Consider the following 24,073-nt stretch of genomic DNA (forward strand, 5'->3'; position numbering starts at 1 on the left):
GACTAATTTGCATATAGCCAGGTTCTGAGCTGGGATGGGGCAGTGAGCTAAATAACGGTGATGGATCAAGCCCTGATCTTTGGACTGGGTAAGAGTGGTCTGCTTAATTCAGACACTCTGTTCATCACCACCCCCTTTTCTGAATCATTCTCCCCACCAGGCACATGCCCCCCTCTCCACCCGCCTCCCAGGCCGTGTCCCTGTTTCTTCATGACACTCGGGAGAGCCACCACGACCCTCTGTCTCAATTTTGTAAATCTATATAATATCTTTTTGTAACCCTAATCGCTCCACCTTTTCTTAATATGTAAGCTTGAGTGATTATGTAACCTATTTATCTGTAACTCTCACCACGAATAACTATTGTACATATTAGTAATGTTGCTTACTACTGTTTCATTCTCGTTCCTTATGTAATTCACTTTGCTTTATCGTAAAGCGGTCTGACACCTCTGGGTAAAGTATGCGCTATATAAAAGTGCATACAAAACTAACCATGTAATCGGGGACAGACCCCTCACCACCCGCACTGTAATAGGGCAGACCCCACGCCCTACACTGTTTTCAGGGACAGACCCCTCAATTCACAGATTGGATTGTGAGAGTTTGAAGGCTGGTTGCACTGTGAAGTCTGGCCTTAATTACAGTCAGGGCTTGGGCTAAACCCCTTACTGTTGTGTAATCAGGACTGACGCCTCACCCTGTAATCAGGGCAGGCCTTTCCCCTTACACAATGTAATCGAGATAGATCTGTCCCTCGTACAGTGTAATCAGGTACATACCACTTCCTTTCCTCCCTCAGTGTAATCCGAAGGCAGACCCCTCACCTCACACACTGTAATCGGGACTGAGCTGTCTCTTCACACACTGAGATGACCTCCCTCCCAGGGTGTAACCAGAAGCAAACCCTTACCTCCTAGAAAGTAATTATGTCAGACCACACTTATTGAGGGCCCTGTACTAGTGTTGTAATATTTTTTTTAGGGATATTTGAGATTTATTTAAAGGAAACCCGTCCTATTCATGAATGACGAAGCAGCTGACACAGCTAATGTCTGTAAAAGGGCACCAGTTGGTAAATCTGTCATCAGTGGTTTTTAGGTCTCGGCTAGCGTAGAATGCGCACATGCGCAGTATTGCTGGCGAGAATTAATGATTTGGAGTAGCGAGGTTAAGGCCTGCCCCTCTTTTCCATTGGCTGGCCTCCTAAACGGCGGCCAGCCAATAGAGAAGAGGTCCCAGTGACATTCTTCTTTCGATCTAAGACCCGTCCTTTTACAAATGGGGGGCGTGTTTTTGACTTTCTTTCTCCCCTCTTCTCCATTGGCTGGAATGTTAAAAACACGCCCCCAAGTCTGAAAAGGATGGGGCTTAGACACAAATGGCGAGCGCTTGTTTCAGGAGTGAGGCCTGCCTGCCTGTCTCTTATCCGAAGAGCAAGCACCTTCGCCCTCAGTGAAACCCGTCCTTTGGCCCTCCAGCCATGACCCAAATGTATAAACAGCTTGTTACATTGCATGCTCCGCGTGCCTCCCCGCGTGCCTGCCGCCGTTGAGCACATACCGGGCTCTCGCTAACGGCAGCGTTCAAAGAGCTCAGGGGGTATATTTATTGCAGATGCTTCTAGAGGGACAACAACGCCTTGGCTGCAGTCCGTCTTGGGGTGGGGGGGTGGGGGTAAGTCCACTCCCGGGGCATATGAAGCAGCGGGCCCTTTCGGGGTCGGGGGCAACGCAACCAGGATACTCTCCGCTGTTCGAATTTCAGTGGTCTGGTTCAGGGCTCTGGCCCGCTTGAGCCGGATGTTGCGTGGGTTGAGGAGGGCTAGTACCCCCCCCTCTCCGCTGCCCTTGGGTTTAGTCAGTGTAGGCCCCATGTCAGGGTAGGAGGAGAGCTGCAGGCTCCGTGAGGCTCCCCCTCACTTGGGACTGCAAATATCCACAGGCCTCGTTACGATGGGGGAGGGGGCAGTGGCGACGCGAGGCCCCCTCCCCGTGTTGCTAATCTCGGAGGCCTCGTCTGGCAGAGCTGGCAGCAGTTTGCGCTGCCAGGAGCAGTGCTAGGGGCCCCGGGGAGAACCATCTGCTCGGTGGTGTGAGGTCGTAGGCGTCTGTAGGCAGCCTGGAGCTTGCAACGCTGCATACGCCCCAGCTAGCATGTCTCCTCCCGCATCAGTTTGTGGAGATACAATGATCGGCGGGAGTAAGTCCGACTTCTCGATGCCCACATTACTGTCCGACTTTCGTGCCTGCCTGCGGTACCTGGAGGGGGCCTTGGTAGCTGCTGTGCGGTGGTCGGGCAGCACCAGTTGGGAGACAACGGCTTTGGGAAGTGACTGAGACTTCACCTAAGTTCGTGTGGCAATAGCTTCCGACAGTCCAGTGGACTGCGAGCATTGCGAGCGTTTATCCTACCGAAGTCGATTAATCGAGCCGCTACCCTAATTTGGGTTCAAAGGCGGGGACTGATTGAGAGGGCATTCGGAAGATAGTTAGGGGCCTTGATGTCTTGGCTTTGGGGCGGGCACGGTTTGGCTGCATCAGGACAGGCCGTGTACCTGTGCGGGACAGGACGGACTGGCCTTTCAGTAAGTCGGCTGGTACAGCGGCTGCTGCTGCCTGATTGAGGCAGGTTTCCCGGCTTGCTATGGGTTTAGAGGGCTGCTTTGTGGGGGGCCGCTGCGTGGTCAGGCCATGCGTAGGACACATGGGCGGTCTGCCGAGGGTCAGCTGGGGGTGAAGGTACAGTTGGTAGTCTGTGAGGCCCCTAGACGGCCTGCCCTTATGATTTTCTCTGGCCAGAGTTCAGTGGAATCTTGCTTGCGTTTTGTCTGGCCTGGGAGCAAAGCGGGCTCTCCGGACAAAAGACCACCACCACATCCACCACCACCACGTCCACCACCATCACCACGTCCACCACCACCACGTCTACCACCACCACGTCCACCACCACCACGTCCACCACCACCACGTCCACCACCACCACGTCCACCACCACCACGTCCACCACCACCACGTCCACCACCACCACGTCCACCACCACCACGTCCACCACCACCACGTCCACCACCACCACGTCCACCACCACCACGTCCACCACCACCACGTCCACCACCACCACGTCCACGTCCACCACGTCCACCAACACCACATCCACCACCACCACATTCACCACATCTACCACCACATCCACTACATCAACCACCACATCCACCACCACATCCACCACCACATCCACCACCACATCCACCACCACATCCACCACCACATTCACCACCACATTCACCACCACCATGTCCACCACCACCACCACCACATCCACCACGTCCACCACCACCACCACCACATCCACCACGTCCACCAAAATCAACACCACCACCAACACCACATCCTCCACATCCACATCCACCACCACTACATCCACCACCACTACATCCACCACCACTACATCCACCACCACTACATCCACCACCACTACATCCACCACCACTACATCCACCACCACTACATCCACCACCACTACATCCACTACATCCACCACCACATCATCCACCACCACATCATCCACCACCACATCATCCACCACATCCACCACCACCACATCCAACACCACCACATCCAACACCACCATATCCACCACATCTATGTGTGTGTGTGGGGGCTCTGTGTGTGTGTGTGTGTGTGTGGGTGCAAATGCAATAGGTCTCGCATATGCGAGGGATTAACTATTGGCATTGTAAATGACCATGCCATTTATTTATCTGTTTTCAAAACCAACACATAAATAAAAAAATTGTCATTTACACTGCCAATAGCTCTAACTTTTGCCAAGGCGAGACAGTTGCATTGTAAATGCTTGTTAAATTTTTCACTCCATTTGTATAGCAGGTATGAATATATGTTTTTCCAAAGGTGCTGCAGGAAAGAAGTGGGAGCTACTAGTTAACCTGGGTGTAACTAGAATGAAGGAACCAAGAGTGTCTCAAATTGTGGCATATCCTGTAGACCAAGTTGTTGTGGTACTCCATGAAGAGTACCGTATTTGTGAGTTGCAAAATATCTGGTGGGAGGTTGCAAGACACCTTGTAATTTTTTGTCCCTATTTACGCATGGGGAGGGTTGCCGTTGCGTGCTTTACTTCTGGGGTCGTTCTGGTATATTTTATGCCATATCTTAATTTTCAAGAGAGATGGAAGTTTTGTCTTTGATTTTATCCTGGATTTAATCAGCGGACGAAATTTATATTTTCCTATTCTGTTCTGTAGTGTACTCTGCCACCATTATGCACTGGTGACTTAAACAAAAGATGCTGAAAGCAAGGACTGGGAAGAATGCTGGGCTACATTTTCAAATGTGACGAGTCATATATTGTGAGAGTGTGGCAGTTAATGCAGTTGCTGAGTAAATAGTTTGCCAAGCAACCTGACCCAGGAGCCCCTAAATGAAGAGTCGATTTTAGTACAGCTGAGTCCAGCCCACTTCTTAGTGAGACCATAACTTCTTCCCCAGTTGGTACTCCTGTGTTGGTCCACTCTTCATTTATTGAGCCCTTCTACCAGTGATAGACCTCACTGACCTGGCCACCTACATAGAGAACAAATAGTGGGTTTCTGAAATCCCTATCCATGATAGTTGTTTATTTGTTTTCATTGCTCAGCGTCTTTGTATCTGGGAAAGTTAGGTTTCGTTTCTTAAGTGTGTTCCTGACAATTTAGTTGTACAAAGTTCAATGGCAACGAAGTGTGCAAAGTTGCCCCATGTAATTCCTGCCCAATAAATTAATGTAGACTTCTTTTCTCTCCTGTTATTACTCCCAAATTGCAAGTAGTGGTTTAAAAAGTGATTCTGCCTGAGTAGCTGGATTTGAATTAACTCAGGGTGCTCCTTTTCAGGTCACAGCATACCTGGCAGCACAGCTGTCTGGTTTGCAAAAGACGTCTAGGGGACATTCAGAAAGTTGGCCTAGGAATGCTTTCTGCCCGTCGCTTACCATTGGTTTTTATGGGTTGCAACTCACATTTTCTGCCTTTCTATTTGCTGGCTTTGTTTTAGGCTGTCCAGCTCTGGTTCGTCCCTCCTGTTGCCCGTTAATTGTTTTATGTATTCTTCCACAAACTCGTTTCCAGTCAACCTGCCTTTAAATCTTATTCTTATTTTGACACATTTGCTGTCCATTCAGACACAGGTCAAATGTTAGACTGTGTCCTCCAGGGAGCTTGTTGTTTAGATTTCTTTCTCTGACATCAAAGTGAAAGGATTTATGTAACAATCATGCTCTCTCCTGGGGTCTGCTTGAGGAAGGCTTTACAATGTTATTTTTTTTCCTAGCGCACAACAACATTTAAATGTCGGTAAATGAACTGTGCTGACGAATAAATCAGTATATTGGGTGATGGAATTTCCACATATTGTTTATCCTCTATACTTTTATCAGTGAAAGTGTATCTGAGTGTAAATAGAATGGTGATTTGGTGAATATATGTTGCCTGTAATGGCAGTGTATTCTACACCACTCCACACTGTATCATTGCACTCGTCTCTGCACCACTCCACCCCTCTCCACTCTATACCAATGGAGTGTACCTCACACTACTCTACTACGCACCACTGCACTCTTCGCCACTGCACTTGGCAACACTCCTTTCTGCACCACCCTACTCTGCAACACTGCACTGTTTGCTACTGCACTCTACATCAGTGCTTTCTGCTCTGTACCACTCCGCTGTACACCAGTGCGCTCTATGCCATTTTTCCAGGAGATTGACGCATTAACGAATATTTGGTAACTCTCTTGAATAGGAATAAGGACGAGATTTAGTATTTCCTTTTCAGTAATTATGAAACCACTGGGCCTTAGCAGATTTCTACATCAATTCCCTGACACAAGTAGTGTATGTGAGGAGGATTCCCCCACTACACGTTATAAGTGACATTGCTCCGTTTCTCTGTCATTTCGGAGCCCTAGAAGCCCATCAACATTTAAATCCTCCATCCAGTAAAGGGTGGACTCTGGTGCTCCCTGCTTAGTCCTGAGGAAGACCCCGGTGTAAGGACCCAAACAGCCTTCTTACCTTTTGGGGTCGAAACGTCGACTGCATGACTGCCCTATGCCAGTTTGATCAACAGTGCTGGCTTCACTGTGATAGTGTATTGCAAGCAATGGCCTTTTACATGTCTCCATGATTATTGTACAGCCGAGTGAAGCCGGCTCTAATTGTAATGTATTTAATGTCACTACCATTTCTCTTTCACTCCCCCAATCCTCACAAAGCGCACCCTACTATTCCCCCTTTCGTTCCCCCACTTCGTGGGGAACTTAATATAATACGCTGTCCCAGATTTATTCTGAGGCTCAATATGATTAAATAATATTGAATGCTTTATTGTGTTGTGTGATTAGAATTTATGCCGACTGGCATTTAATTACGTGTTTTTTTGAATTGTAAGACTGGGACCACTCCCTTTCTGTACTATGCCACTACTCTGCACCACAAGGCTCTACTCTGAAACAATCTACTTTGCTCCACTGTACAAGGCGCCACTCCTCTCTGCACCACTCTACACCACTGCTATCTATGCCAATGTACTCTGCACTACTTTACTCAAAACCAATGCACACCATGCCAGTCTACTCTGCACTACTGCACTCTGTGGCACTATACTGTACACCACTGCACTCTACACCTTTGTAGTCTGCCACTGCACTCTATGCCACTCTATTATACGGCACTGCACTTTAGGCCACTATATTCTACGCCACTGCATTCTTCGACAGTATATTCTGCAACACTGCACTCTCTGCCACACACCACTGAACTCTACACCACTGAACTCTGCATCGCTTCCCTCAATGACAATTGACTCGAAGCCCCTTTAATCTACTGTGCACCACTGCACTCAACGAAACTCTACACAACTGCACTCTACACCTCGTTAATCTCGAACAATGCCACTCTATTCCACTGTGCGCCATTTCATTCTGCGTCATTGCACTCTCCGTCACTGCACTCAAAACCATTACAGTGTATCCCACTGCACTCTATTCCTATCTACTCTGCACCTCGGCACAGTACGCCATAATACTCTGTTTAACTGCACTCTACACCATCGCACACTATCTCTGAACCCTGTCACTGCACATTCTGCCACTCTGCTCTGTGCCACTGACTCTGCTCTATGACACTGCACTTTACACCACCCTACTGCACTCTATACCACTTCACTCAATGCCTTTCTACTCTGCACCACTCTACTCAATACCAGTGCACTCTAACCACTCTAATATGCACAGCTGCACTCTTCGCCACTGCACTCTACACCACTCCAGTCTCGGCCACTCCACACCACTCGGCTCTATGCCACTACTCTATGCAACTCCACTCCACCTGCGCCACTTCACTCTTCGCTGAAACATTCTACTCTATGCCACTGCACTCTTCGCCACTCTACTCCACTACAATCCACACTGTGCCACTCAACGCCACTTAACTCTACCCTGCACCACAATACTCTATCCTACACCACTTCTCTCTACTGTGGAACAGTCTACTCTATGCCACTGCACACTATTGCCACTGTACTCCAAACCACTGCAATCCACACAACTTTATTCAAAAACAGTGCACCATAGGCCAGTGCTCCTACGCCAGTTACTTTGCACCACTGTGATGTACGCCATTCTTTCTACTCTGCCAATGCATGCTTCATCGTTCTACACCATTGGGCTCTGCGTCACTGCACTCTATGCCACTCTATTCAATTCTGTACCACTGTTCTCTACATCAATGCTCCCTGCGCCACTCTACGGCCCTGCGCTACTCTACGGCCCTGCGCCACTCTACGGCACTGTTGGACCTGGCCTCGTGGCGTGGTACCCCCGATCCTCAGCACCCTGTGCGCGTGGCCACCGGACACCATTATTTCCACACGGGCCCACCGGCCGCCATTTTCCCTTTCCGCCATCCCTGGCTCTGCAACCCTTGGCCGACCTCGGCCCCGGAAAAGCTTAGGCGGCAGACGCGCCTGACCCGGCTGGGGGGGTAGAGGACCCTCCAAGTACCCCGGACCAAAGACTTCAATGGCACCTCCGGCCTCCTCCCGAGAGACTGGTTTCGCTCACACCTCTAGCCTGCGGTTTCGATCACACCTTTGGCCTCCCCGAGAACTGGCTCCAGACCTTGATGGGCGTCTGGGAATCCCCTTCAAAGGGCCAGCCGATGAAACACTCTACCGCCCCGCCCCCGGGCCACGAGATCTCCTCCTGCGAGGGTCCGGACATCAAATGGCCACAGGACTATATGAAGGCCCGCCTCAGAACTAGCGGGCAGTTGTATCCTGGACAAGAAAGCCCTGCTGATCTGATCGCGGCTGACCTTGAGGGGAGACCGAACTTTGCAAACTACGAGCCCTGCTGACGCTGTCGTGGCTCATCCTCGAAACTCTAAAGGACTACGCTGAACATCCTGAGCCCTGCTGACGCAGTCGCGGCTCCTCAAGAACTAACAGTGCCCTTGTACACTCCGGATCGAGCCCTGCTGACCTCGTCGTGGCTTGAGGAGTCCTCTAGTCCGGCTGGACCATCGACGCTACCAAAGATCTGACTCAACCCGAAGTGAGTAGAACAGTCAGTACCTCCTCCAACTTCCGTACTCCCCCGGCCCGACAATTGAGGGCTGTGCGCAGGGTACGTGACGTACTGGCCTACTATTCAGACTGTCCTGCTTCCCTATTCCTTCCAACCAAGACGTTATGATCCATCGAGTATTGTAAATATTGATTCCTTTGAACTGTGATAAAGAACGTGCTTACTCAAGATCCCCGGTGTGGTGTCTTTTCAGGAGTGTGGTGTAAGTTCAGTGTGTACGATCATCAGTCCTCCCCGGCGGGGACCGCACAATCAGACTCGGCAGTATTTGTGGGAGAGGAGGGTTCCGGGGTGGTCGGGAGAGTACATCCTGTCCCCTGGGATCGCCCCTTCTAACAGGCACTTTGTGCCACTCCACTCTGCATGACTGCACTCTGCGCCACTCCACTCTACTCTGCATGACTGCACTCTGCGCCACTCCACTCTGCATGACTGCACTCTGCGCCACTCCACTCTGCATGACTGCACTCTGTGCCACTCCACTCTGCATGACTCCACTCCGTGCCACTCCACCCTGCGCCACTCCGCACCACTCCACTCCACTCTGCGCCACTCCACTCTGCATGACTCCACCCTGTTCCACTCTGCATGACTCCACTCTGTGCCACTCCGTATGACTCCACCCTGCTCCACTCTGCATGACTCCACTCTGTGCCACTCCGCTCTGCATGACTCCACCCTACTCCACTCTGTGCCACACTGCTCTGCATGACTCCACCCTGCTGAACTCTGTGCCACTCCACTATGCATGACTCCACCCTGCTCCACTCTGTGCCACTCCGCATGACTCCACTCTGTGCCACTCCACTCTGTGCCACTCCATATTGCATGACTCCACTCTGCATGATTCCACCCTGCTCCACTCTGCATGACTGCACTCTGTGCCGCTCCACTCTGCATGACTGCACTCTGTGCCGCTCCACTCTGCATGACTGCACTCTGTGCCGCTCCACTCTGCATGACTGCACTCTGTGCCGCTCCACTCTGCATGACTGCACTCTGTGCCGCTCCACTCTGCATGACTGCACTCTGTGCCGCTCCACTCTGCATGACTGCACTCTGTGCCACTCCACTCTGCATGACTGCACTCTGTGCCGCTTCACTCTGCATGACTTCACTCTGTGCCGCTCCAGTCCACGCTGCATGACTGCTCACCGTACCACTCTACCCCGCACCACTCCACTCTACCCCGCACCTCTCCACTCTACCCCGCACCTCTCCACTCTACCCCGCACCTCTCCACTCTACCCCGCACCTCTCCACTCTACCCCGCACCTCTCCACTCTACCCCGCACCTCTCCACTCTACCCCGCACCTCTCCACTCTACCCCGCACCTCTCCACTCTACCCCGCACCTCTCCACTCTACCCCGCACCTCTCCACTCTACCCCGCACCTCTCCACTCTACCCCGCACCTCTCCACTCTACCCCGCACCTCTCCACTCTACCCCGCACCTCTCCACTCTACCCCACTCCACTCTACCCCACTCCACTCTACCCCGCACCACTCCACTCTACCCCGCACCACTCCACTCTACCCCGCACCACTCCACTCTACCCCGCACCACTCCACTCTACCCCGCACCACTCCACTCTACCCCGCACCACTCCACTCTACCCCGCACCACTCCACTCTACCCCGCACCACTCCACTCTACCCCGCACCACTCCACTCTACCCCGCACCACTCCACTCTACCCCGCACCACTCCACTCTACCCCGCACCACTCCACTCTACCCCGCACCACTCCACTCTACCCCGCACCACTCCACTCTACCCCGCACCACTCCACTCTACCCCGCACCACTCCACTCTACCCCGCACCACTCCACTCTACCCCGCACCACTCCACTCTACCCCGCACCACTCCACTCTACCCCGCACCACTCCACTCTACCCCGCACCACTCCACTCTACCCCGCACCACTCCACTCTACCCCGCACCACTCCACTCTACCCCGCACCACTCCACTCTACCCCGCACCACTCCACTCTACCCCGCACCACTCCACTCTACCCCGCACCACTCCACTCTACCCCGCACCACTCCACTCTACCCCGCACCACTCCACTCTACCCCGCACCACTCCACTCTACCCCGCACCACTCCACTCTACCCCGCACCACTCCACTCTACCCCGCACCACTCCACTCTACCCCGCACCACTCCACTCTACCCCGCACCACTCCACTCTACCCCGCACCACTCCACTCTACCCCGCACCACTCCACTCTACCCCGCACCACTCCACTCTACCCCGCACCACTCCACTCTACCCCGCACCACTCCACTCTACCCCGCACCACTCCACTCTACCCCGCACCACTCCACTCTACCCCGCACCACTCCACTCTACCCCGCACCACTCCACTCTACCCCGCACCACTCCACTCTACCCCGCACCACTCCACTCTACCCCGCACCACTCTCATCTACCCCGCACCACTCTCATCTACCCCGCACCACTCTCATCTACCCCGCACCACTCTCATCTACCCCGCACCACTCTCATCTACCCCGCACCACTCTCATCTACCCCGCACCACTCTCATCTACCCCGCACCACTCTCATCTACCCCGCACCACTCTCATCTACCCCGCACCACTCTCATCTACCCCGCACCACTCTCATCTACCCCGCACCACTCTCATCTACCCCGCACCACTCTCATCTACCCCGCACCACTCTCATCTACCCCGCACCACTCTCATCTACCCCGCTCCACTCTCATCTACCCCGCTCCACTCTCATCTACCCCGCTCCACTCTCATCTACCCCGCTCCACTCTCATCTACCCCGCTCCACTCTCATCTACCCCGCTCCACTCCACTCTGCACCGCTCCACTCCACGCCATTGTACTCCACTGTGCACCACTCCACGCCATTGCACTCTGCGCCACTGCAGTCTACTCTGAACCGCTCTACCCTATGCCTCTGCAATCAACGCCAACCTACTCTGCACCACTGTACTTTATGCCACTTCACTTTAGCCTCCTCTACTCCACTCTACGACACAATACTCCACTATATGATGATCTACTCCATTAAACTCTGCTCCAATGACACTCTTCCCCACTCTATGCACCTCTACTCTACAGCACTCTGTTATGTTATCGGAACTTAATATAGCGCAGCGAATCGCCCCCACAGAGGCATCTTGAGGCTGAAGCTTAGTCCCAGAGGAGAAAGGAAAATAGAAATATGGTCGAAACAGCCAGGTTTTAAGTATCTTTTTGAAGTAGACTAAATCAGAGCAGACGCAAATGTGAGGCGGAAGCCTGCTCCAAAGTAAAGGGTCCAGGTATGAGAAGGATCAACTGCCATGTCTGACTGTGCAAATACGGCGTGGGCAGAGCAAGAATTGATCCTTAGAACTCAAATTTCTGGTGGTCCGATAGATTGAGAGCTTGTTTTGAAGATATGAAAGAGATCTATGTACCAGGCACAGAAGCTTACAAATCACTCGCTTCCTAATAGAAAGCCATTGCAGTGATCTAAGCGTAGGTTCAGAAGATGTGCAAGGCGGAAGTTTGAGGACATGACGGGCTGCGACGCTCTGCACTACTTCTAGTCCATACAGGAGAAAATCAACCACTGCCATTAGGGCATTTCCATAATCTCTACTCCATTGAAGGCCATTCTATGACCCTACTGCGCTTTGCGCAACTCCCTCTATGCCACGCCATGTCACTTTACCCCACTCCACGCCCCTCCACTCTCACAATATTCTCTGCTTTATGCCACTTTACTCTACAACACTATGCAACACCCTCCAGGCCACTACACTCTACACCACTCCACGACCATCTGTGCCACTCCACAACACTCTACTCAACTTTGACACTGTACTCCACTCTACCCCACTCAACTCTACTCCACTCTACCCCACTCAACTCTACTCCACTCTACCCCACTCAACTCTACACCCTTCCACTCTACGACACTGTACGCCCTCCATGATACTCCACAACACTGTACGCTACTTCATGGCACTCCACTCCTCTCCACACCACTCAGCTCTACTGTATTTCACTCCATAACACTCCACTTTCATTTACCCATTAACTTTTAACCATGCTAAACATCAGCCATTGCGAAAACATATTGGAAAACCCAATGGCTCATGTAAGCGAGACTTATTGGCTTTGCCATTGCTTGTTTTGGGCTACCGTCTGAGTGGAAATGTCTTTGTGTGACTTTGTATGTCTTTGACACAAATCTAAGTCTCTCTAATTCCCAAATGTAATGTCTTCCAAAGGTTCAAAAATGGCAGATTCTTCAACCGAAGACTTAACATTTCACACATTGATCAAGAAGGTGATGGATACAGATGCAAATGTGTCTGTCGTCAGACCGGCCACCAGAAGTCGGTAAGAAGTAATTTAAATGTTTATTTTATTGTTGCAATATGTTTGCACTGGTCACTTGAGACATGACTGGGACTTTCTCTTGCCAAAATTGTCTTAATTCTTGGGTAGGGCTTCATCTTCATTCAGGTTTGTGAACGACTTTATAAGTGCTCTACCATTAGCTTGCCAAAACGTTGGGCAGTAGGTGTAAAACAAAAAGGCAATTACAGTATAAATTTAAGGTATGTCATTTTGAAATGTATGCTATATCCAATTGTCTGCAGTCACTCTCCAACTTGGCCTATTAATATCTTTATGTTTACCTGGAAGCACATAGGATCACTCATCAGCTCCTCCCTTCTCTTTCACTGCACTGCACTACACATTACAAATAAAATGAATGCCACCCTCTGATTGGGGCAGTCCTGATCTTTTAAAGGATGCTTTTGCCTGCCTCCAATTCTGAAAATACCCAAAAGGAGGACCCCCAAGATCAGAGGGCCATCTATACCTTCTCCCTCCACAGCACGATCCTGAGAAAGGTGGTGTTGATCCAATCCAAGAGTTAAGAATACTTGGAATTAAACCTGCTCCTCGATGATAACTAGCTTATGTTTAGAGCTGTGAGTGGCATGGAAACCGCCACAGCATATATAAGGGAAGCCCTCTCCCCATTAATGGATGAAGATAAGAACATATTCTAGAAATATGGGTATAAATGGTAGGCGCTACTCCATCCTGCATCCAGTTGCTTTTTTTCCCCACTTCAACTGCAGACAAAAAAAAATCAGTGCCAGGACAGCGAAATGTTGCACATGTTCGGTATCCTTGATGTCCCTGGAGGAATACCCTTAGCCTACCTCTTGTTTAAAATGTTTATAGCACCCTGGCTTCTCAAGTGGTATCAAGTAAACCTCCAAATGCATGTAGATGAGCTTGTTTCTGGCTTGAAAACAACCCAAATAACACTACTAACATCACATCTTAGGCCCCATACACCACTGTTTAGGTGTTCCACCTTTCCGTACCACATTATAGTTGTTGCAAAAAAAGATTGTCTGATAATAAGGGAGGAAATTTATATATAATAACAATGGTATGTAATAATACAAAGCCTTTACTGTTACTTTAAGTACACTACGGAAATACAAGCGGGATAGAATTGACTTATAACCACTTTCTTTTCTGATAGTGAGCTGTGAACATATATTCTGGAATTGTTTCAAGCAAAAATGGTATTTGGAAGAGATATTAGCAGTGATTGACTGAATTACCCTACCCGTAATTGCTGAGGTAATACTGTTGTCTAGTCCTGTGCAGCATATTTTTCCGCTGCTGTCTAAGAAAGGGCAGTATAACACAGCGATAGCCGTATAGCACAGTGATATCAGTATGATGGGCTCCTCCTTGGGTTTATACACAGCAATATTGGTTGCATAAAACTTGGTGTCTCTTTGCCATAGATAAGCTTGTAGCAGCGGCAAGTGGTTTGTGACCGTTATCATGGACTGGACATTTCCTTGCTAGCGAAAGGCAGTGCATGTTGTTTCCCTGGGGATAAGCTGATTCCTACACTGTGTTTGGAGGAAAGAGTTGTGTATTATCGGGACCTTGGGTTGGCATCCTGTTTGTATATGTGTGATAGTGTACATGTAGTTCATGTGCAGTAGCTTAAGTGACTGAGCCCGCCGATGTGGTAACCCAAAAACAACCACTATGGGTGAACTGGGCTGTGGCAGAATGGATGGTATACATTTTGAACACTCCAACCGAGGTGACATCCTCAATCATTCACTAAATGAATACGACCTGGTTAGCTCTATGTCTGTGGTGGATATTGGCAGCAAACAGGTTGTGCCCACTTTTAAGGGGCACACAGGGGGGACTTTTATAGACCACATTCTAATTACGGAGGCTCTTCGGCCACGTATATTGGGTTTTGAAATTTTAGATTGTATTTATAGTGACCATAACCCCGTTTGTATCCAGCTATCTGGGAACTTACTGGCCTTGCGGGGCAAGTTGCCAGTTACCGGGGTGCCTAAACCCACGGATGGAAGAAGCCGCCTCAAGTGGTCAAAAGTGAATTCGGATTCCCTCTATGCTAATATCCACAAATCATGTGCCCCGGAAATTGTTTCTTGCGTTTGCCCCGTCTCTGCCCCTATGGATATTCTTAGGGCTTTTGAGGCGATCACCATTAAAGTGGGGCACTACTGACCACTACGTCAACTGTTGATAAGCCTAGGGATCCAAGATGGTTCGATCATATTTGTTCTTGTGCTGCAAGGGAGCTAAAGGCAGCCCTGAAAAGCACACCAAGAGATCGACCACGGATTCGTTCATTGCGCTCAACATACAGGAAAGCGCTAGTAAAGCATAAGGGCGAATTAAAAGACATGATCTGGAAGAACCTCCTGGATCCCAGTCCTTTAACTAATAGCGAGAAATTCTGGGGAATAGTCAATAGACCACTGTTTGATACAGGCAGGGAACCTGAGCTAGGAACTAACATCCCAGGGAATGATTGGGTACAGCATTTCAGCTCTATATTTAGGGCTAATACTCAACAGAGAGACCTGCACCAAGTCGGACAGGGTGTATTATTACCACACTTTATTTACCCTAGGAGAAATTGAAAGAGGTATCGCAGGTCTGACGGGCAATAAAGCACCGGGTCCCAATGCCATGCCCCCGGATCTCTATAAATCAAATATGGCATTATGGGTGCAGCGGTACTCAATGCAGCAGCATCCCTGGGCTGCCCCAGGTCATGGGGTTCCTCCACGATCGTCCCAGTCTTCAAGAAGGGAGATCGTAACAGCACTACCTGTTACAGACCGATCTCCCTGAATGACTCTGTAGTTAAGGTCGTGGGAGGTGTGATCCTGAATAGATTGTCATCATGGGCTGAGGAAAACAGGATCACATCAGTCATTCAATATGGGTTTCGTCCCGGCCACTCTACATTAGCACAATGTTTAAACCTATATATGGTACTGGGGAAGTACACCATGGCGCGACGGGGGACCATCTACATGGCGTTCATGGATCTCTCATCTGCGTTTGATTGCTTAAACCGGGGGAAAGTATGGGATCTCATGGGCACCATGGGGGTGGAGCCTGCTCTGGTTACGTTCTTAAGGGTCCTTCATAGGAATACTAGGGCAAATGTCAGATTCTCGCAAGACCTCAGGGTTTCGAGTGAATTCCCTGTCGAGAGAGCCGTGAGGCAGGGTTGTATCCAGGCACCTTTGCTTTTTAATTTATAAATTAACGAGCTGGATACGTTTTTACTAAAAACTGGTACTTACTTTCCTTTTGTCAGGCGCAGGGGCCTGCCCGTCTTGCTTTATGCAGACGCCGCCGTTCTCTTGGCAAGAACTGCCAAGGGCCTGCAGCTCCTATTGAATGCTTTGTTTGGTTTTATGGCTGACCGAGACCTTGCCTTAAATAACACTAAATCATACATCATGCAGATAAGAGTACGACCCAAGAAACAGTACCCTTTTGAGGTAAATGCCGAGAAGGTACCCCTGACCACGTCTTTTTCTTACCTGGGAGTCCTGTTCGATGACCAGCTAAATTGGGGCCCACTGGTACAGAGGAAAAGAGGTGAGATAATACAGGCAAATTCAGCCATATTCAATTTTGCGTCCAAAATGGGCAAACGCCCAGTAGCCGCACTACTGAAGATGTACCAGGCAAAGAGTGTGGCACTGGGCAGATACAGGAGCGAACTATGGGGCTATGTACCTGCCAAAAGTATTGAGGTGGCTGAGAACACCTTCCTGAAACAACTACTGGGAGTACCAAAAGGAACAGCTAACCTCATAGTTCACGAGGAAACCGGAATACCCTTTATTGGGGACACTATAGCACTACGGCCTCTACTGTTTTGGCTTAAGTGCTGGCTCAATAAAGACCTGGTCCTCAACAATTTGCTGCTAAGGGATGTGCTTTCTCAAGATCATGCGCTTAATGTACCATGGTTTAAGTACTTAAAAAATTGTTTTATTGAGCTGGGGCGTCCGGACCTTTTATTTAATCCAAGCACGATTGTTAAGGCTGATGTAGAGCTTGTTAAAAAATCTTTCATTTTAAGGAAAAAACTTTAAAGAGAAGAGGCAGATTTGGTAAAACCCAGTATACGCAAATTTGTCATGCTCAAAACCACGTTCTTAATGGAACCATACTTATCGTGGTCTATAACAAGTCATGAGCGGTTTCTATTAACAAGGTTCCGGCTGGACTATTATCACCTATTATTAGCCGTACCTAGGGGGTCACATAGAGGTCAAGTGCTACCCTCCTGCGGCTGCGAGAACCTGTTTCCGCAGGATCTGGTGCATTTTTATTCATTTGTCCTTTCTATGAAATTCCCCGTAGGGTTTTTCTGAAGCCCATACTAAAAAAACAAAATTTTAAACAGGTCCGCCCGGCTTTGTGCTATTTACAAATGGTAAAGCCTGAAAGCACTTTAATGGTGGTTGGATTCCTCAAATCAGCACTAAAATCTAGAAATAGGAGAGAGGATTGTTAGTCTCTTTTAGATGTATTTTACTGTCCACTTTTATCCCCTGAAAATGGAATGATTTGTATATATATTTTCTGGGGTTAAGTTCAAGATATTTAGTTTTTATAAAATGTTTTATGCTGTAACCTTGCTTTTATGGTTTTTAAATGTGAAAAACCGAATAAAGTATTTTGAAACTAGACTGAGCCCACCGAGTACTGAAGCCAATAAGATCTATTTAAATGTTCCAGGCTTGACATGACACAAGATGAAGGGTGAGATTAGGTTCCTCAGAAAGTGCAAGTGGCATTACCTGCATTCCTGAATATGGTTATCCACACAGCTGAGACACTTAACTTTAGAAGTTGCATGACAACTTTAGTTGGGAAGGGGCTGCTGATCAAGTTTTCTGGATCACTGGCATTTGTTTGAAGATGGAGTTAGTTATGGGTTGCAGTTTTCAGTTGAACTGGGTGAAGAAGGTTCTAGGTCAGGTCTGCCTTTTGTCTGCCCTGGGCTGGTGACCGCCAGGTGTAGAAAACACACTTCATTGTACTCCCTTTGTGGTGTTTCAGTCTGGAGGCCGCCCCAGTGCTACCTATTATGAGATGCATCACTGTACACAAAAGGCGGTGTACAGCCACTTGAAAAGAGAATCATTATAAACTAGGTTGCAGAGTCTGAGACAGAGGATGCACATGGGTCCTAAACCATCCCACTTGTTCCAATTCAAACTACTTTGTGGCCAAGGAAGGTAGTGCTCCTAAGTGCTCCAAGGAATTCTGTGTTATCAGAGCTAGTTTCTGCCAGACAGTCATTCTTCTAGAGGTGAAGGGACATTACCTCAAGTCTGCACATTCTGCTGAAGGAGCAGGCATCTTCCTGAAGTGCCTAGCAGCCTGTCTTCTTGCTGAGAGACTGAAGCAGTCCGGCCTGGCTATGCAGGAGGAGAGACTGTTCAGGAGGAATGACTTCGAGCATGTACAAGGGAATGAGATACATCCATCGAGAGCTAAATACTTTATAAGTAAGTTGGTACGACCCACGCTGCATGCGTTCTGGAGCATTAGATCTATAATGGATTCACAAGGTTGAATAATTCCCCGAGATTGAAGTGATTTGTCCCTCTGTAATTTTAAAATATTGAGAAAAGGCCCTGACTGCTGAGAAGGCCATAGACAGTGTCCATTTTGTTAGCACATCCAACTCATTCTAAAGGGATCAAACTTTGGCCAGTAAGGTGAAAGTGCTTCCATCCTCATCCCTCCCAGAAGTCTTTACTCCTCAGATTTCTACTTCACGCCAAGTCGAAGGGGAGTTCCATAGCTTTGCTTTTATATTTAACAATTTCTTTTATCATACTTGCATCAAACATTTTATGAAATACTTCTGGGGTTTAGTGTTGCCATGACAGTTACTATTCATACATGAGGAACATTAGTTCTAGCAAGAGAATAGCAATATCCTATTAAACACGTAAGTGGTTTCACTAGTGTTTGTTGCAGAGAATGTCATTAAATACATAAACCCATTTGTTCATAACATAACTCTTGGAATAGTGATTTAAATCACAAATAAATGACATGAATGAAAAAATCCAAGAGGAGCATTTCTAAAGTTTGATTCCATTTGGAAAAATAGGGTTTTCTATGATGATCATGGTAATAGTTGATTCTATTTTCTCTACTCAGATCGCAGAGCCCAAAACTGCAAGGTCTGTAGAACATTCACTGCTAAAATTCTACATGATCACAAGGGGAGACTTCTCAGATGCCTTCAGAAAAATAAGGCATCTTGAAGAGCCCTCTTCAGGAGATGAATCTGAGATAAGCTCCTTCAAGTCAAGCGAAAAGCAATGAGAAAAATTAAACTTGATGCCCCTGAATTCTGAAAATCCGGTTCAAAGCATAAGGAGTTATGTTCCAGTAAACCTGAGTAAAAAGCAGCACAGAAAGCATCTATGCCTTCATCTTCATCCCTGCTGCTGAAAACCTGAAAGTGATCCCACCATTGACCTTAAGACCGCTGGCAAAAATGACAGCCGATGAGCCTTCATCTACATCCTTGAAGGTGAAAAAGATGACCCCTTTGGAGCGGCTTTTAGTCCAGGACAATTTAAAATTAAATTTCAGGACACCGAAGATCAGGCATATTTCTCAGAAACACAGCCTGAAACCTACCACTTCAATTACCTTAATGTTGGGGAGAAAAATAAATGCTATGACAGCCACTATAATTCTTATGAATCTGTTTGAGATTTATGAACAGCTGCCTTTGATTAGAGCGATGGTAGACCTGATAAAAGACTTGAGACATATGATGGCGAACTATCATTCATGCTTCCTGTGGCCCACAATCGCTTCACCCTACCAAGCACCGGGTTCTCCAGGACCTAAAATATTGAAAACAGAACACAATTCCTCTTGAACCTGACATCTGCCAGACTCGCAACTTCAAGATGTACCAGAAAAACTAATCTTGGTGAACACTTCTGACGATCAAAAATGCCAATACAGAGGATGGAGCAATGCCCTCATAAAATCTGCCAAATGGAGAGGAATGAGGCTTTTATATCTTCTCTGTCACTAACCTATCAACTCCTCTCCCTTTACATTCCGCAGCAGACATCTGTAACTTGTATACTCTGTTGGATAGATCAGCTAAAGGTTTGACCTACAATAGCTTTTTAAAGGAAGCTCACTTATTCTTATATAACATCAAAGATACCTCGGATGGATCCATTTTAGCTAGAGGGAATACAACTAGTGCAGGCACCAGCTACAGTGGCAGCATTGCTTCCCAAAATAGTTTGGAAGTACTGAATTCCCTCGCATTACTTTATATAGCACCGCCCGATTGGGTGGGGCCACAGAATAGACATTTCGGGTAACAGGTTTCCCCCTGTGGCTTCTATGTCTTAGAGCTAATAATTCTACCAAATGAAGAAAGGGGGACTAGGGAACCAATTAATGGTCCAGTGTCCATGCTCCCCAAAGTGACATTTATAATCAATGGAGGACACTGTTCCAAAGGCAGGGTCCAAAAAAATCACCCATATGCCTTCTAATAAAGAAAGAAAAAAGAAAGGCCCTAGGTGCGTCGGGCCCATCAAACAGGGGAAAGAACATGTCTTGCCTCTTGTTGCCCTCACACACACCAATGGGTGTCATGCTTCATCATCGGACATTTGCTCCTCGTTAGGCCGGCGCTGCAATTCCCAACGGGTCCCCCGAAGGGTCGCGTTATCGGAGATCTTTTAAGGTATGCCGGATGGTGCATGAGGGTGTGTGGGTCCTATATGAGGGTAACAAAGTGTGTGCATAGTGATTGAGGCTGACAAGGGGTAACCTTTAAATGGTTGTATTGATATATTAACCCTCTTGGCAGAATAAAAGCTCTAATTTAGAGTATAATCCCAAATGGCACATTATGCTTAAGTATCATAAATATGGTCAACATGTTTCGCGCCTCTGTTGCCGCTACGGTCAATTGCGCTTCTTCAGGACCAGGATAAAAGAAGGATAGTGAAGTGCACATGCCTTAAAAGATCTCCGATAAAGTGACCCTTCGGGGGACCCGTTGGGAATTGCAGTGCCTCCTAAAATGACTACTATGCTTGATGTCCTCGTGCATAATGTTAATTCTGCAAACTGCACATTAGGCTTATACAAGAGGAGTTAGATAGGCAGTGGGCCCAAATATCCAGCACCTTTGAAGACAGGACAGCTGTAACTGTAAAACATTAAACAAGCAATCCTAAGGTGGATGTCGCAGGACAATACAAATTCTGGACTTACATTCTCTCTGCCACAGTGTCAGCTTGTGATCCCCAAGGATGTTTTAAAGGAAGGATAAAGAGCTCACCTCCAACAGCTGTTTGCCAGAGGACTGTGGTTGCCACAGGAGAAATGTTCACATATAAATGCACTTGAGCTCCGATCGTTCAGTAGAGGACTACAGTCCTTCCTCTCATGAGCTCGAAAGTGCTATTCTGAATGGACAACACCACTGCTATGTTTCACGTAAACAAACAAGGTAGGACACGTTCTTATATTCAGTTGGCAGACGTACTAAACCTCTGGCACTGGTCTATTTCTAACAGGTTAAACCTTACAGCAGAACATCTCCAATTCACGAGCAGTGAATTGACCGATTGCCTCATGCAGAACGCTACAGGATTCTCACGAGTGGGAGTTGAGGGACAGTGTCCTGATAGAAACATTCCAGATCACAGAAACCAAAAATAAGCCTCTTTTTTTCAAAGACCAACAAGAAATGGCACTCTTACGTAGGCACAATGTAAAAAACAATTCCTAGACAATCATGTGAACAATGAACAAATGGCAAATATGTATCTAACAGTATATACAAGTTATGTCCAGCAAAAACAATCAAAACATGATCAAGCAAATCATATAAAAAGTATGTTACTGTTTTTATTCAATTATCCATACATTTCATTAAACATCCTGTAAACATCTAATACATAATATTGTCTAATACACATATATTTAAAAACAATCAATATATCATGTGGGTGACAAAATAATTTTCATAAAACGCAATAGACAATCGCTGTGGCAGGGCTGTATATAGTTCGTGCGTTTCGGCGTGAGTGACGCCTTCGTCAGGAGAGGCCACAATTTCTGAAATTAATAAAAAGGTTTTCAACAAATGCTTCTATAAATGCTTGACAAACCTCATATATAAAAGAAAACATGATTCTATCTACAACCAGTTATACTGCTAGACACATGCAAATATATTGTATGCCTTCATTATGGTAATCGCCAAGGAGAGGTAGAGACTTGATAGCCATGTGAGTGAACTGTGTTGTATTCGCAGATATTCACGCTTTATACATTGTCCATTGATTTTTAATGAAATGTATGGATAATTGAATAAAAACAGTAACATACTTTTTATATAATTTGCTTTGATCATTCTTTGATTGTCTTTGCTTGACATAACTTGCATATACTGTTAGATACACATTTGGCATTTGTTCATTGTTCACATGATTGTCTAGGAAAACATTTTTTACATTGTGTTTTACCCTATCCTAGAAACCGAAGAATACCAGGGGGTCCTTGTTACTTTCATATACTCTTACATAGACAGACGCACACTCTTTTGATAGGATTGTGAAGGATGTCTGCCTACGCTTTTCTGCCAATTCCAATTCTGCCAAAAGACAGTCAAAATGAAAAGAGAGCCCAGCAGGCTGTTCTACCTAGCTCCCGCTTGTCTGTACAAAAAAATAACTCATTTGGCACAGACTAAGTTGAAAGGGGGCATATGCTTTGAGGGTAGCAGGATACTGCTATTCCAAGTGCACACTGCTTTCCACCAGTGGGGAACCATTTCTGCCTTTTTTTTCCTTTAAAGGAAAGAAAATTGCTGCAAGATCTTTTTGTGAATAAAATAAACTGCTGGGTGTTGCAGACTACCCTGATGTCTGCCCATGAGAGGAAATGAAGATTAGGAACAAGATATGTCGACCGACAGACAGTGTAGCTTAAATGTGAAGGCTGGCTGCCTTCTTCTGAAGGCATTGTCGAGTCTAAGAAGATTTTTACAATTTATCGCCTTACAGAACTACGCTCCAGGGTGAATCAAAAGTGTGGGTCTTTGGGAGAAGAACAAAACAGTAGAATACAGCTCCCTTATTGTGTATGTTGAGCAAAGAGGAGTCAATGCACTGTTTATTGCTGTATCCATCTGGTCTTGTGGTTGTAGTGCCCAGCTGTGCAATTCTGGGGATTGTTTTTTATCTTGAGTTTCAAACTGTTAAATACTGGAACTGGAAGAATTCGGGCTCCGGGCGAGTTAAGATTTTGTTAGTTCCTATGATGCAATGTTGAGAACAGGACTAATATCCGTGCCTTGTCACCGCCCTAGTTTGCCCCCATTCCTCAGATTTTATGGGGAGCTTCTTGGATGCAGGGTTGACAGTGGTGAGGAATCCGGTGTCCTATAAACACCAAATGGGTCGCAGCACTGCCCACAATTCCTCGAGACTACAGCCCAGCGACTTAGCGCTTCATGGTCTTTTGAACTGCATAAACACTAGAAAGAAATTGGAAAGCCTTGTGAAAGCCCTAGGCTAGGGACAGCGATAGTAGCTGCTCCCTATCCCATCATGCTAAGGGAAAACCACTTAAATCAGCAGTCATTCCCTGCACATAGGCACTTCAAAAGCACATAGTTTTACACACTGGCCATTTATTGGAGGAATTATCACTGACCAATTAGTAAAGCACATCTATTTAACCCGCTCCGTGGACATGCACACAGGCACTTTAACCACTCTTAGTCTTGAACAATAGTATTCACCTGCAGAAACACAACCGGCCTTATCGTAAAGAACTCACACGATAACCAACCAGGGAAAAGGTCGGTCTGCGATCAATTAGCCTTGAGTTGTTGAAAGGCGTTGGGGCGTGCTGGTTCACCCAACTGCCTTTTATAATTTGATTGCGACATATTTATTTTTATACTTGTCAAGGGCAGCAAATGAGGTTTACCGCTTTGATGTGCAATGGTTGCAGCTGACGTCTAA

General features: G+C 47.6%; 1 protein-coding gene across 7 annotated transcripts in view; it reads left to right on the plus strand.

Annotated features, from left to right (window-relative positions):
• The window catches only part of CENPT (centromere protein T), a 1,192,572-nt gene that overhangs the window by 88,682 nt on the left and 1,079,817 nt on the right, over positions 1–24,073 (plus strand). For 6 of the 7 annotated variants that reach the window (XR_013603874.1, XM_078671348.1, XM_078671349.1 and 3 more), the window contains exon 2: positions 12,905–13,016. Coding sequence is in view for 5 of the 7 variants with exons in the window: in XM_078671348.1 (XP_078527474.1) it covers positions 12,913–13,016 (104 nt within the window). In the remaining 2 variants the exon portion in view is untranslated. Of the gene's footprint in view, positions 1–12,904; positions 13,017–14,187; positions 14,289–24,073 lie in introns of those variants that run through there. The other variant, XM_078671350.1, reaches the window with a different exon arrangement.

The sequence above is a fragment of the Lissotriton helveticus genome, chromosome 12, assembly GCF_964261635.1.
Source record: "Lissotriton helveticus chromosome 12, aLisHel1.1, whole genome shotgun sequence".
NCBI classification, from domain to species: domain Eukaryota; kingdom Metazoa; phylum Chordata; class Amphibia; order Caudata; family Salamandridae; genus Lissotriton; species Lissotriton helveticus.